Raw genomic sequence first — 16,065 nt, 5'->3', positions numbered from 1 at the left:
AGTCCATCCTTGAAGAAACAAAAACTGCTCCAACTCCCTAATTCTGAGGAACTGCAACAACCCATCCCTGCTAGAGGACAAACGGGGCTGAGCTTTTCGATCTGCCCTTTGAGCAGGGTCTTCCTGTTGGAAACTATTGTCCTCAGTTCCCATGTCTAACCTGGAGAACATTTAAGGGAGCAGAATTGATCATTAGAACAGCAAACATTGTCATCAAGCATTGTGTCAGGGGTGTTCTATGCATCTTGAACCACCTTCCCCCCATGAAGTAGGCACTGTTATGACATTTGCCACATGGAAAAACTGACACTTAAAGAAGTCACTGTTCACTAGATGAAACGACTGCTGTAGAAACCTGGATTGACAGAAAAGAGTAGCCTAGGTAATGTGACCGGAGAAAGGCAAGACAGATTGTGTTGTAAGGAAGGGTCAACTCTTATTTATGCATGCATCTATATATGCAAAACAGCCTAGAATTATATGACTATTGAACATATTAACAAAACAGGTTTCAGCAAAATTCAGAAGATATGTGTCTGTTATATAAACATGAATAACAATGAAACTGGTAAAACCATGACTTGGATCACTTCGGCTCTATAAAGCTGGAACAGCTGGATTCATGTGAAGACTGTTGCTTCAGTCTCTAAGCTTGCAAAAGTTAAGAACCAGAGTCCTTTTTATAAATTCAATGATTGTCCTTGGCAAAGGGCTGCAAGTCCAAAGATTCATTTTAAACTAAAATATATATAGCATAATGTGTCAGGTTTCCACAGGGAGCCTGCTGGTCCAGAAACAAAATTAACAATGGAAAGAAAGTACAGGAATATAGTCCTAGAGTTTTATCTCCTAAAACAGACTCGGGTGCCTGGGTGGCTCAGTTGGGTAAGCGTCTGACTTCCTTTGGCTCAGGTCATGATCTGATGGTTCGTGGTTTGAGCCCTACATTGGGCTCTATTGCTGACAGCTCAGAGCCTAGAGCCTACTTCTGATTCTGTCTCCCTCTCCCTCTCTCTCTGCCCCTCCCCGACTCACGCTCTCTCTCTCAAAAATAAGTAAACATAAAAAATTCACAGATTCAAAAAAACTGTCGAGGCAAAAAGTCTTACAAAGCTACCTCTAAGACTGATCTCTGCTGGTCCAATAGATAAGGCAGAATTTACCACTACTGTCAATGGCTGACCCATTTCCATACTTGGTGACTGGGCCCAGCTCTCCCCTTCTACAAGGGAGTGATTTCATCCTGCCAAATTCAGGCAGAGGAATTAGCCTGCGTTGAACTGGGGAATTACAATTCTCCTTTTGAAGTATAATGATAATAGTGGTAAATGTTTTTAAATGTGTCCAGAAATAAGATTAAAAAAGGACATTACTTGGTTTGAAACACCAATATACCAACCAGTTTTCTTCTCCTACACTAAGCTATCTCTTGGGCTTATATATATTGTGTATTATAGATATTTTACATATATACACATATATTAAATGTGAATTTGCACATATGCCACTCAGCAGCATTTAAAAAAATAAGATTTAACCTAATCGAATCATGAGTTCCCAGAAAACTTTCCTGAAGCAGTAAGTTCTCTACCACTACAATTTGGCTTCAGCATCTTTCCAAACCACATATCTGAATATGATTAAGTAATGGACAAAAACAAAACCAGACCTGCCCAGCACAAACTTAGTTAAAAGCTGGATTTTCACATCTCCCCAAAAACCTGCAGCTTACCTGACCATTTGAAAAATTAAGTGGCACATTGATACCAGTTCAACCAACCTACCAGACTTCTGAACTTACATAGGCAGCTAATTAACATTATCTCCTTAATTTCCAACAGAAAGGTCACTGGGGCTGTTGACATTGACCAAGAAATTATATTCTAGTGTTCCCTACATTGTGGTCTCCTGAACAGGGGAGATGGAAATGAGGCTTGTCGTAAAAAATGATTGCCACTTTATATTCAAATGTTCCTTTGCAACTGTGTGAAAACTCTTTCAAATATCAAGCCTCATTTGTCCCTCATGTCGGCCAGATGAGGCAGGATAGAGAGTGTTCCAACAAATAAACAAAGATGCAAATAAGTTATAGGACTTGCCCAAAGTCACACAGCCAGGCAACAGGAGCCAGATACAAAACAGTGCCATCGTCTTTTCTTTTTCTAAAGAATGTCAGTAAAATAGCTTTTAGATGTTACCAATTCTAGAACTTCATCAAGAAAAAACTAACATCAGTTCAGACTTCCGTAGGTAGTTTTTTCTTAACCTTTTTATTTAGGCACGTATCAAATATGTTCAGTAATGCATGTATGTGCACACCTACATACCAATGTAAACAACACCCACAGTGAGATAAAAAACATTTCCCATATCCTTGTGTGCATCCCAAGTTAACTCCCCGCCCCAGAGATAACCATTGTTCTGGCTTTGCTCCTTAGAAATGAATTCTGCCTGTTCTCGAATGTCATATACATGGAATTATGCAGTATATATTCCTTTTTGTCTGGCTTCTTTCATTCAATATAATGTCTGTGAGATTCATCCATGTGTATTAGTACCTTCTTTTTATGAGTACATGCATTTCTTTACCCATTCCCCTATTGATGATGGATGTTTGGGTCATTTCCAGTTTTTGCTACTGTAAGAAAAAAAAAAAAAGCTTCTGTGAAGCATCTTTCAGTCTGCCTGAAAACAAGCAAATAACATCAAACCTACAAAGGCACTCATCAAAACATGTCCCTCCTACTTGAGCCCAGCCCTTCTCCAGCCCCTTCTTACAAGGTCCAGTAGGCTCTATCCATCGTGTGAGCCACCACTACCATTACCAGTTAAATAGCTTTCTCTTCCTTCATGACTCAAAGCAGCAGCTATCTTCCCCTCCACATCCCAACCAAGCCTCAATTTACCCTCTTGTGTAAAGCCTCTTATATACCCCCGTATATAGTTTTTAGGGATGGTTTAGGCTGTCATCTGTTGCCTTCCATTTTTGCTTTCAGAGAACACGACTGCTTGAAACTGACCTTTGACCGACTCTCAGTTGGTTCTTCTGTGTTTACACATCTTATTCCTGCTTCATTCTCAGTTTCCCTTCTCTTTGGTGCTCCACCTACCTGCTCACTACATTGTTCTAGCACTTGAAAGCCAATTTGGAATTCTCAGACATCTTTGGAGCAGTTTTAGCCATAAGCCTCTTCCTTCAAAGTTACCCATCCCTGAGAATAGCACCCACCTGTCTGATCCTGAGCAAGTCCTAATTATTTTATTTGTTTGTGTAGTAGGACTGGGAACCATAGAGGGAGAAAGCCTGCACCTCCCTGAGGACATCTCTTCTGGAGACCCAGCAAATACCCTTTCCAAGAATTTGGTTGTGAGAGAGATGCTATGTTGTATTAGCAGCAAGTTTAGGGCTTCACACCTGGGGACAAAAATTGCTGGTACCTATTTGGACTTTTTTTCTGCTCTGCACCTAATGATAAGATTCTCAGAAGGCCACTCTCTTCTTGGAGCTCTTTGCCCACTTAAAATGAACAAATGATGATGATGTCATTCACGTCCATTTTCCCTTTCAGACCGCAGATCCCATGATGGAAGAAATTGTGTCTTTTGCCCACGCTGTGTCCTGCTCCCCATGGAGCCTGGCCCAAATATTTCTTGATTAACCATTAGCTGAAGTTGTATTTCTGATTCTATGTAAGTGGACAGAGAAGTGGACAGAGAAGTGGTGAGGAAGGAGAGGTTAAAAGAGAAATGGATCCCCTAAAAATGTAGGATACTTTATCAAGTGTCCTAAGTTGAGAGAGAAGCAGAGTCAACCTTAGGTCTGAATTTGTCCTCTTCCTTGAAGGGGCCTGGGTACTGAGCCTTATGAAAGTCTCAGATAGGTGACATAATATAAGTCATAAAGTACAAATCAGCTCTTTTCTGTAATGGCAATGTAATAGCCCCGTAAAATAGAGAGGCTTTGAATTATTTTGGATTATCTTCTGTTAAATGACTTAGAGTCCTAATTCATGAAGAATGTTGGAAGATAGGGTAGATGAGGAGCCCAGGAGAAAGCCATGCTACAAGTAGATGTCAGACTTCTCTTGTCCTGACTTGAACATCTTTCACTGTTTAAACCTTTTAATTTTCTAAATCAAAACTATACTGCTGAACAGGAGACAAAACACCTAGACTTGATTTAGCCCTTGACTGAGATGTGATACAACTTCAAGGCTATTCTCTGTTAAAATATGGTGGTTAATTATTGTTCATCTCCAGCGAAATGGGTAAATCCTGAGATGACAGAAACTTTAAGGCAATGAAAAGGATGTAGGATAGAACCAAGGAATTTTTTAAAATTTGAAGTTCAGGGAAAATTACGAAATCTCCTAATCCAGCCATATTTAGGAAGAGGGCAGAGTCTATTTCCCTAAGACTGGGGGAGCAAAGGGAAATTCTATGTGAGCAATGGTAACCACTTAGCCTTCTTTGTGTTTCAGTAAGAATAGCAAGACCACACGTCAAGGAAAACTGTAAAAAGTCCCGCCTTGGAGTTCATAGAGTAGGGGTCTCTTCTTACAGAGGAGTCCCATTCAAGAAAAGCTATTATTATGGCCTTTTAAATGTTTTTTATTTATTGCTGAGAGAAAGAGAGAGAGAGAGACAGCGTGAGCAAGGGAGGGTCAGAGAGAGAGGGAGACACAGAATCTGAAACAGGCTCCAGGCTCTGAGCTAGCTGTCAGCACAGAGCACGACGCGGGGCTTGAACCCATGAACCACGAGATCATGACCAGAGCCAAAGTTGGACATTTAACCGACTGAGCCGCCCAGGCGCCCCTATTAAGGCCTTTTAGAAACTCATGGTGAAGGCTGATCTGTGACTCCTGCGAGGCTTTCTTTGAATTTATGTGTGTTAGGGCCTAAGATTTAACAGGTACTTTACCTCATTGACAATAGTGCTTTATATTGAGGAGACATTAAAACCTAGTCACACGATACATCCTGTCTCCACCAAACAGCGTTAAAAAGAACAACAAAACACCTACCATAAACTGGGCAGAATCAGGCTACCCGAGGGTTTTCCATTGCTTCGGGCAGAGGCAGATGGTATCATAATGCTTTTCCTTAGTTTCACCAAGGATATTAGTCATTTCAAACCCTGAGGGATGTTCCTCTGCTTCTTTCTGGAGCCGGTTTTGTTTCCCACCTTCATGCAGGCTGATCAGCCAGGCTTTCTCTACAGAATGCTTGGGAGGGGGTGGGGAGGGCCGGGGGAACATTTGCCATGGCTTTCACTGAACCACACTGGTAACAGCTACTCGAGAAAGGGAGGAAATTCAGGTTTTCTTTGAGATTCTCAGGGCAGAGATGGCGGTAATGAGGTGTGACTTACATGGCCAGATTTTCCATTTGGTCCTGGCCTTAGTAGTGATTTTTCATCTGCATTGGAGTAAAAGAGTATTAAGGGCCAGAGAGAGTGACATGCAGCCATAAAGGGCGGGGTGGGGGTGGGGGGGACTGGGGCCACGAGGTTTGAGAACTCTGGGCCATATCTCTGAAGGTGAAGAGGCCTCACAACCCCTTCAGGGTCTCCTGGAACTCAGGACGGGAAACAGGACAGCAGGTTTCAATGAACAGCCGCTAGAGGAGAGAGATGCCAGCCCAGTGGAGAGACCCACTCTTGCCCTGTGCCCTTGTGGGTTTCAGGAGGGACAGGGTGACAATCTTCTCTGGTACTATTCCTGGTGCTCTGCACACCTCCACTTTGGTCCTCTCGTGTACTGTAAAGTGGATGTGATGGGCGGGGATCAGAGTGTTCCAGTGACTTGCCTGAGGTCACACAGTGAGTGCGTGAACATATTTGGATGAAACTCTGACTCAAGAATCTTTCCAGGCTCAACTGTTCCTTCTGTGAATAATGTTTACCTCTGTTTCTCCCTTTCCCCCAGGTTTTACACAGAGAGACTATCTCCCAGAATAAGAAACATTTGGATGTTATTTGATTTACTGACACATGCGTTTTGTGACCCCAGAGAACATTCTGGTGGCAGCTCGGAGCTATAAAGGAAGCAGCTGCCACTTTCGTTGCCCCAGGGGCTGGCTTAGTAATCTCCTTCAGTCACGGAAAGGAGATATCCTTTTCCCAGATAGACTCTGGTTTTCCACTGGCTTCTCCTGCTGCTAAAATAAAACCAGGCTAATCCCTCAACCATCCAACATCAACAGGTGGGCTTGCCTCTCCAGCATTAGTCAGAGGTGCGAAGAGGTCAGGTCTTTATGTGCACAGCTTCGCTCCCCTGGCTGCCACATCCCGGTCATCCTCCGGCTGACCTGCTCCTATCACTTCTGTGCCTTGTCTGCCAAAAGCGTCCTCACAGTGGCTGTTTTCTCCGGTTACCCTCTGGCTGAACTTGGCTTTCAGAGTACTCTTCCCTTCTCTTTAAAGACAAAGTCCACGAGGGGCGCCTGGGTGGCTTAGTCCGTTAAGCGTCCGACTTTCGCTTGGGTCATGATCTCGCGGTTCGTGGGTTCGACCCCCGCGTCGGGCTCTGTGCTGACTGCCAGCTCAGAGCCTGGAGCCTGTTTCAGAGTCTGTGACTCCCTCTCTCTCTGACCCTCCCCTGCTCACGCTGTCTCTCTCTCTCTCTCTCCTAGAAATAAATAAAACTTTAAAAAAACAAATAAATAAAGACAAAGTCCACGAGCACAGGTGAAAGTTACGTGGGCATTGTTCTACGTAGGGACAAGGGACCATTCAGCCAGGAGGTGGCCCCCCTCCGCCCCAGCGTTCTTATCAATCACGGATGCAGTCGGACAACTTTCTCATGTCCTCTGGACATGAGATTGGTACTGTAGGGAGAAGTAGCAACGACTACATTTAGAGTTGATAGTTATAGGAGCAAGCTTGGTCTGGGAGTTTAGTCCTGCTGCGGAGAAGGGAACTGACCACAATGTGTGAGTTTACAGCATAATACAGACATGATGGGAGTAAACGCTCAAGAACATGGCAGCACAATGCAGTTCAGAGCCCTCTCCCCATTCCCACAGATACATCCCAAACAAGCTGCTGAACAGGTAACACATCTCACAATTTATTCACTTTGTCCACTTGAACAGACTTTGTCCACATTTCCTTAGTGCACCTTTTTGGGTTTTTTTTTTTTTTTTGGATTTGAAGTCATCAGTGCATTAAAAGAATTAGGCCAAATAAGCCATTATTAAACAGACTCGAAATTTGTTTTAGATGTTAAGACTATCACAACCATTTCACAGGTGGCCTTTATAAAGCCTAAGGAAGCCAACAGTTTTGAAGGAATGAAGAATAACAGAGAAGCAATTGTAATTTGGGAACACTGAAGAAAAGAAAAATCACAAAAAGTTTCATTAAAAACATCTTTGTGTTTTTATTTTTATTTTTTTTAATTTTTAAATGTTTTACTTATTTCTGAGAGAGAGACAGCATGAACAGGGGAGGGTAGAGAGAGAGGGAAATACAGAATCTGAAACAGGCTTTAGGCTCTGAGCTAGCCGTCAGCACAGAGCTCGATGCAGGGTTCGAACTCACAAACTGTGAGATCATGACCTGAGCTGAAGTTGGACACTTAACCAACTGAGCCACCCAGGCGCCCCGTCATTGTGTTTTTAAAATCTGGGAAAGTTTGCTATTCAAACTTCCAAAATGTGACTTTGAACATTATGCAAATATTTTAGATAGATACTGTTTTTTAAATAAAAAGAATGCCTAATCTATTTCCCTAATGAATGATCAGGAAAGCGGAGGTGACGGGTGACTTCAATTTCACAGGCAAATATATATAGGGTGCACATTCATATGTCACCCTTCTGATTACATCTTCCTCCAGGTAACAAGGGTGCTGGGTCCAAATGGGGCGTGGCAGGAGCAGAGCCACCAGACAGTGGCAGTGAAGTGGGCTTTGCAGCACCTTACTGGAGAGAGAATGAGAATCCGGTGCAACCAAGAGACAGTCCTCAATTGGCTTGCTCTTTGCAGCTCGAGAGGATGAGTGAAATGTGTTCATCCCGAGTTACTTCTAGAGAACTTCAGGGAGAAAATCTGGAGCCCCTTACCTGCCTAAAGTGACAGGTCAGGGGTTTGGTCGGTGGCGGAGGACCCCCAGTGCAGCGCCCCTGGTTAGAACAATTATTTATTCCCTACAGGTGACATGGGCACAGAATTGAGCTGTTAGAATTGGATGCTTGAGGAAGCAATTTCGTCTTCACTGCATGTGCTCTAGGAGCCCACATCCTTAGGGTGAGGTCTGTTTGCTGGATGCTGATGTCACCAGTCTCTTAGCCCTGTTGGTCATTTCTCTCACTCCTTCTGCTGCTAGAAAAGTTTTTCCTGTTTCCCCTTCTACTTTGGAGCTGGTGAGGTAACCGGGCCTTCCCAAGAAAGTAGAGCCTGAGTTGAGGGGTCAACACACACAGCAGTGAGATGAAGACACTAGGTAAGCACCCAATCCTTGGTCCCGGAGACAGTTACCCATTAGGGCGAGTGTGTGACAAAGCCCAATCCAGAGCCCTTCTAATGGGGTCAGGAACCTGGGGGACGCATCCAGCATTCCTTCCAAGGAGGTGACTAGCTGGTCCTACTAAACCTAGGGCGTTGGGTTCAGCCCTCCACCGGACTCTGAGGAGCTGTATCATCCCTGGACCCTGGAGAGGCAAGCTGGTGCTCTGGGATGTGTCGAGCAGCAGATGTTGTGGGGGTGCAGAGGGGGCCCATCTAAAGTGTCTGGGCAGGAGATCCGAGCTGCTGGCCTCTCTGGGCCTGGAGGCAGCTGGACGGAAGAGGGCAGCATTGCTCTGCCCTTGCTGGCAAGTCTGGGAGGAGGGTGGGAGGGGTCCCAAGACAGAGAGAGCTGACGCGGAGGCAGCAAACAGAAGGAGATGGGGGTCTCTTGACAATTCAGGGCTTGCCTCTGTCCAGCCCTGTGGCTTCCCCTCTGCCTCCCTTCCTGCAGGCTTGAATCTCCTTCCAGCCCCTCTCCTCCCTGTGTGAGTGAGTGCACGCGGAGTTGACCTGACAGGGTGAGTGGAGCATTTGGCAGCGGTGACTTTGCTGTGGTCCCTGTATTTTCACGAATCAGCACCGAGATCCATTGCTCCCTCTCCCTCTCTTAGTGCTGGCGGCTCAGAAGACAGGGATCTGGTCCCTCCGAACCACGTCTAGGTCATCATCCAGGGTTAACAAAACCTGGAATGAAGGGGCGGAGAAATTAAAGCGGTGCACGGTCACAGCCACAGTAAGCCCGACTTCCTCTCTGAGACTCACACGGGCTGATAGCATAAGCCCCTGATTTGCCTTCCTACCCTCTGTGGATTTCTGCAATGCTGCACTCTACACAGGCAATTATTCAAATGTTTGTCATGGGTCTATTATGTGCTATTCTTGATGCCAGAGACAAAACTCCCTACCCTCATGGAGCTTACATTTTAGAGAGCTTCAGACATGAAGCAAATACATGCGTACAATACAGCATGTCAATGATGTGTGCTAAGTCCAGTATATTAGTGATGTGTGCTAAGTCCAGTGTACTAGATAATAATATGTAATAAAAATAGTAATAAAAATTAAACTATGGAGGGAGTATAGGAAGCATGGGGTACGGAAAGGTTAAAAAAGTGCTGATACGGTGACCAGGGAAGTCATTACTTAAAAGGGGACATGTGGCTTCAAGATCTAGAGGAAAGGAAATCTTGTTGCAAAGGGTATTGCTACATGAGCAATGTACACGCCTCCATTTTTAACTAAAAAGCCACCTCTACCACCACTCTCTTCACATGGAAACTTTGACTCCACTTTTGTTGTCTCTGTCTCTCTCATGAAAGTGTTTATCAAAAATACAAGTCAGGAGGAATGAGGTTTATGCAGATTGCCGAACTTCCGCAGCTGGCCACGAGGGGGCAGCCCCGCGCCACTCTCGAGGCTGTGTGGCGGCCGAGCCCGCTCACCGCGGGCGGTGCAGGGAGCACATGTCTCCCAGTGACGTTTGGCCAGCTGAATCCCTGCACCGGCACAGCGGACTTTTCATTTGTAAATCTAAACTAGGATGAAAGGAAGCCAGGAGTGATCATCCAAGGTTGTTAGGATATGCACAGCTTCTGGACGGGTATTTGGGCCACAAGAAATGGAAGGATGGATTACAGGAGAGATCTGGGACAGACTGGTTAGAAGCAAGACACCTGGCTGCTATCCCAAGCCGCTCCAGAAATTTGTAAAATATTTGTAAGGTATTCAGTGAGACTGGAAGACGAGGAGGAACGTGAGTGTCGCACAAGAAGGGAGAATCTAATGTTACTGAAATTTGAGTGAATGCCAGAAGTGATTCCTGGGGCGATTCTGGGCACGTTGAGTTCTCATAACCAATTCAGTCCAAACATTGTGCCATTTAAGGAAAACCATTTTGTTACTCTGTATCTTAAAAGATTGGAGGAAAAGTAAAATGAAAATAAGGATCTAACCAAAGGATACAATGTGAAAAAAGAAATAAAATAATCTGGATATTAAATTATAATGAGGAATTGAAGAGAAGTTAGAGGGAAATATAAAAAAGCAAGGAAGGCAGGGAAGAAAAAAAATACAGGAGGTGAAGAGAGAAGAAATTGACAAACAGGTATTATAAACTCACCAAGAATGAGAAAAACAGGGCAGTGGCAGAGAGGAAGTGCCAGATGTCATGATCATCAAAGAAATCGAGCAGGACACACTCCCGGTTCTTCTCCCGGGACTCGGCTGGGGTTCCCTGGAGGAAGATGAGGCAGAATGTGGGTGAGCGTTCCTACAGTTCAACTGTTTAGAGGGTTAAGCGTCCCGAAAGCTACAAAAATGCTATTAGATGCCTGGCTTCCAAGGAAACATTAGTCCACACGAAAACTTGTACACAATGTTCCCAGTGCCAACATTCATAAGAGCCAAAGAGTGGAAACAATCCAAATGTGCCTCAACTGATGATAGATAAAATGTGCTGTAAGCGTACGATGCAAAGTTATCCAACAATAAAAAGACATGAAGTACTGATCCATGCTACCACATGGATGACTGGATAAGCTGGACTTCAAGACCACAAATTATAGGAGTCCATGTATATGAAATGTCCAGAACAGGCAGATCTATAGAGACAAAAGAGGGATTCGTGGTTGCCTATGGCTGGGGATTTAGAGAGAAATGGAAGGCGACTGCTAATGGACAGGCTTTCTTTCTGGAGTTGTAACAAATGTCCTAAAATTGATTGTGGTGATGGGGAGCTGAGGCTTCCTTTCACTTATTTCCTAGGCCTCAGTTTTCCCATCTGTGCAATGGATTTATAAACACCTGCAGCTGGGTATTTGTTTATGGATGGGGATTATGAGAAGATACACGAATGAAGGTTTGGCACATGTTAAACATACTTTGGCAAAAGAGTCCCAATACAACACGTAATAAGGATCCAATCTGCCGTGTCTGCAGGGCTCACACCTCGACGAGGCACACCCTGACAATGACCACAGCAAGCCATTTATGTGTGGACATTAAACACCATCTCTTTTAGAGAAAGCTTTCATTTCAAAGGCAGAAAGCAACAAGCACACCAACAGCGGGAAGGAGGAAGGGCAAAAAGGCAAGATGGAGGGAGAACATTTCCTCTGAAGAGAACACTGCCCCCTTACCTCCCAGCTGCTGAGATTCTGGAAGAAGAAGTACAGAGCGGCAGCCCAGACCACAGCCGTGGCCACGATGCAGAAGAGCGGGATGGGGAGGAGCTTCTCCGAGCTGCGGAGCTGTGGATGGAAAGGAGATGCAGCTCGTGGCCTGTACTGACCAAGCCAGCGGTCCCCCGCCCCCCAGGGCACCAAGACTCACCTTCATGATGATGTAAAAGGCCAGGTAGAGCAGCAGGTTACAGATGAATATTCCCAGCATGTAGGAAGCGAAGTCCCGGGGTCGATAGATCAGCCCAAAGAGGGCGCTGCGTGCAGGGAGGGATTAATTACTATGTAGGCATCAAGGTGGGTTTGTAACATTGTTGGCTTTTTCACTCCCCCACCTCCATTGGGGAGGAAGGGAAGTAAAAAAAAAAACTCTAAGTAAATTACAACACCTCCTTCAGACCTTGCATTTTTGACGTTTGTAAGGTTCCCATAAGGGGATGTACCACAATCCTCTTTCCTCTCTAGTGGAAATAGTTTTCCCTTTGCCTTGCGGCTTTTCATTATTATAAAATACGCTGCAATGAATAAATCACTACCTTCAGACATATTATGCTTGTCTCTTTTTTTGCATTTAAGATTAATTCATTAGACTAGATTACTAGAAGTGGACTTATCTCAAAATTGGCTTGACATACATTATCAAATTTTTGCTAGCTGTTTATGGTTTTTATTATTTATTTTTAAATGTTTATGTATTTTTGAGAAAAAGAGAGGGAGAGCATGAATGGAGGAGGGGCAGAGAGAAAGGGAGAGAGACAGAATCCCAAGCAGGCTCCACACCCACTATGGCACCAGACTCGAGGCTGAAATCAAGAGTCGGAAGCTTAACCAACTGAGCTACCCAGGCGCCCCTATGGTTTCTACATTAACACTGAAGTTTATTTTGGTTGAGGTTTAGCATTATTTTTTCCCCCAAATTTCTATTCAGTTATAATAAAAGTATTATATAACTCTTCCTTCCTGTGTCCTTGTTTTGAAAAGCTTATTTTTAATCAATAGATACACAGACACACATATGTAGTTGGATTTCTATTCTCTCCATTCTGATTCACTAATTTGTTTCTAATTTCTAATTTTGGATCACTGAGTTATTGTTTTAGAACATGTTAGATTATCTGGTTAGGCTAGCTTGTATTACCCAGTATGGGAGCTACATGTGGTCATTTAAATTTAAATTAATAAAAATTAAATAAAATTCAAAATTCAGTTCCTCAGTCACACTAGCCACATTTCAAATATTCAGTAACCTTATTTGGCCAAAAGCTACCATATTGGACAACTCAGTGTAGAACAATTATATCATTCCAGATAGTTCTATCAGATAATGCTGTGCTAGTCACTATACTCCTCTGCCTCTCCTTCCTTCTGTTAGCCACCCCGCCCCCTATTTTTTGCAGAGACTTTGGAAATTTTGCCAAAGTAGGCAAATAATTTCAGAATAAAATCCTATTAACTTAGTTCTAATTCAAAGTTGAAATTTACGTATCAACTTGATAACTAATATCTTTACAATAGTTAATCTTCCCACCCAGGGCACGGCATCTCTTCCTTCAGTCAAATTTTCCTTGATGTCTCCTAATAAGGTAATTATTAAATTTTTTTTAAAATTCTTTTTAAATATTTATTTATTTTTGAAGGAGAGAGAGACAGAGCGTGAGCACATGGAGCAGAGAGAAAGGGAAACACAGAATCCAAAGTGGGCTTGAACTCAAACCATTTGATCATGACCTGAGCCAAAGTCAGATGCTTAACCGACTGAGCCACCCACGTGCCCCTAAATTTTCTTTTTAAAAATGATGTTTATTTTTGAAGGAGAGAGAGAGACAGAGTGTGAGTGGGGGAGGGGCAGAGAGAGATGGAGACACAGAATCCAAAGCAGGTTTGAGGCTCTGAACTGTCAGCATAGAGTCCAATGTGGGGCTCGAACTCACAAGCCATGAGATCATGACCTGAGCTGAAGTTGGACACTTAACCAGCAGAGCCACCCAGGCACCTCAAGTAATTAGATTTTCTGCAGAAAGATCCCTCCTGTCTCTCAAAATTTATTCCTAAGTATTTCAAGTGTAAAGCTGTTATTAATGGACTCTTTTTGTTCCCTTTGCATTGCAACTAATTTTGTTCTGTGTAATATAGGAAATTTCCTCCTCCCAGAATTGGAGTTCTTCAATATACTAACACTAACAACTCTTGTATACTTTACACTCAGATTCATCAATTATTAGCATTTGCCACATTTGGCTTATCATTCTCTCTCTCATTTTGTGTGTGTCTGTACATACATAGGTATACATACATCTCTTTCTATGTACAGACACACCATTCTTCCTCATGACTATATGAGTGTGATTCCTTTTAAAATAACATTCAAGGTTCGGGGCGCCTGGGTGGCTTAGTCAGTTAAGCGTCCGACTTTCGCTTAGGTCATGATCTCGCGGTTCGTGGGTTCGAGCCCCGCGTCGGGCTCTGTGCTGACTGCCAGCTCAGAGCCTGGAGCCTATTTCAGAGTCTGTCACTCCCTCTCTCTCTGACCCTCCCCTGCTCACACTGTCTCTCTCTCTCCTAGAAATAAATAAAAATATTTTTAAAAAATTAAAATAACATTCAAGGTTCATATGAAATCACTCCACGTCTGGTAGTGTCCATGTGAAACTGCAGATGGAGAAACAAAGAGGAAGCTAACCCTCTACCAGGTTCTCATAGTGTTGGTGCGTTGTCACACCTCATTCATCCCTGCAGACCTTGCTGCCCAAAGAGCTCCTGTGTAAAAAAAAAAGAGGCCATTCACTTTGTCTTGGGAGCGGATGATGGGTTTGGCTTTGGTCACGGGAGGTGCGAGGACAAGCCAGGTGTTTGTAAGCACTGGGGACATTATCAGTTGCTCGTTATCAAGCAGTTGTCCCTTTTCTCCCACAAGCACCCTGCACCCTGTCTTGCAGGGTCATCAGGACTGCGGGATCCGCCCTAAAAGAGAGGTCAAGAAAGCCGCAGGTGACCACTGCCAAGAATCACCCATCTCGATGTGTCTCTCCATGAAGGTGGAGTCCTTCACAGGTACGGAGCTTACCCCGAGGTAATCCCCGGGTGACTGCATAATGGGGAGTTTCTTCCACAAGCATTCGCCCCAGATAAGACTTGAATTCTCAAAACCAGATTCTGGCTTCCCCTGAAGGTATGCCTTTTCTTTTGATCCTCTCATGTCCTAAAAGGAGGCAGGAGTCATCTTTCTATCAACGGTCACTGACCTTTTTAGCACATCCACTAAGAACCACTAATAAAAGCAACTAAACTTATCAATTTGGGGGGGATTAATGAAACAGCTCACTTATTCACATTTTAAAGTAGAGAATAGGCTGTATAAAATAGTTACAGATAGCAAAAATATAGGTCTGTTTTACTGTTCTATTTTGAGGCCGTCGGAGGGGAAAAGGCAAGGTGATAATGAGGGAAAAGAAGAAGGATATTGGTGCAGTAGGAAGATTGAAAGCAACAGGGCAAGAAATAAACAGGAAAAAGACTTGTACGCACACACACTCACGCACACACACGCACATGCAAACACACACATTTAGTAAGAGAGGGAAATGTCTACTAGGTAGCCTCGGTGGAAAGTTCTACAAGAGTTTAAAACTATGCTTCATGTTTGCAACTTCTGGCATAACCTCTATCATCTAACAGTCTACGTAGTCTATCCACATAGATAACGGACTTGATGTTGGTCTTGTGGGGCAAATGAACTCAATGGATCAAGGTGTTGGACTCCATGCTTTAAGTGACCGCCGTTGGTACACAAGGCTTCCTAGTGCATTCTTTGCAGGAGGAAAAACACTTTTCTTTCAAGTCCCTAGGGCAAGCACAGTCCTACACTTTCCTTAATTTCATATTTCTTTATAAAAATGACAGCCAAGGAAAGCTAAACCGCAGTGTTACAGACATCAATAAAGAGAAAAATGGGTCTTCCTAAGGCTACTTACAAGGACCAGTTAACCAGATTCCCCATGATGAGCAGCACCATTCTGTCCTGGAAAGAAAACATCAAGTGAGAGGCTTCACGCATCGCTTTGCTTTCGACCTACTGCAGGGGAGGCATCAATTATGGGGAAACAATTGCCTGGTGAAAAGAGTTTCCATGGTTCTAAGAGAGCTGTGGCTGCAGCCGGACACTAGTTTCCTATGGGAACAAATGGCCGGGCCTTGGACTGTGACTTTGTGACTGTTAAAGAAAACGTGGTGAGTAAAGAAGGACCCCTACTATTCCCCCCACCAATGTTTAGGCCAGCTGGGCACCCTGGGCCCACTTCTTGAGGAAGTTGGTGGTGTGTGTGGATTACTTGGTAGTTAAAAGAATTCTGCTGTTGGTGTAATGTAATCCAG

General features: G+C 43.9%; 1 protein-coding gene across 2 annotated transcripts in view; it reads right to left on the bottom strand.

Annotated features, from left to right (window-relative positions):
• Positions 1 to 7,601: 7,601 nt before the first annotated feature.
• SIDT1 (SID1 transmembrane family member 1) overlaps positions 7,602 to 16,065 on the bottom strand; it is a 100,588-nt gene continuing 92,124 nt past the window's right edge. For both annotated transcript variants that reach the window (XM_039256638.1, XM_039256637.1), the window contains 5 exons: positions 15,666 to 15,712; positions 11,846 to 11,951; positions 11,653 to 11,763; positions 10,635 to 10,748; positions 7,602 to 9,199 (listed from right to left, as the gene is read on the bottom strand). In XM_039256638.1, the coding sequence (XP_039112569.1) occupies positions 9,137 to 9,199; positions 10,635 to 10,748; positions 11,653 to 11,763; positions 11,846 to 11,951; positions 15,666 to 15,712 (441 nt within the window). In that variant the 3' untranslated portion in view covers positions 7,602 to 9,136. The remainder of the gene's footprint in view (positions 9,200 to 10,634; positions 10,749 to 11,652; positions 11,764 to 11,845; positions 11,952 to 15,665; positions 15,713 to 16,065) is intronic.

Source organism: Hyaena hyaena, unplaced genomic scaffold (genome assembly GCF_003009895.1).
Source record: "Hyaena hyaena isolate Hyena2069 unplaced genomic scaffold, ASM300989v1 scaffold_582, whole genome shotgun sequence".
Taxonomy (NCBI): Eukaryota; Metazoa; Chordata; class Mammalia; order Carnivora; family Hyaenidae; genus Hyaena; species Hyaena hyaena.
This window is presented reverse-complemented; position numbering and strand designations above follow the sequence as displayed.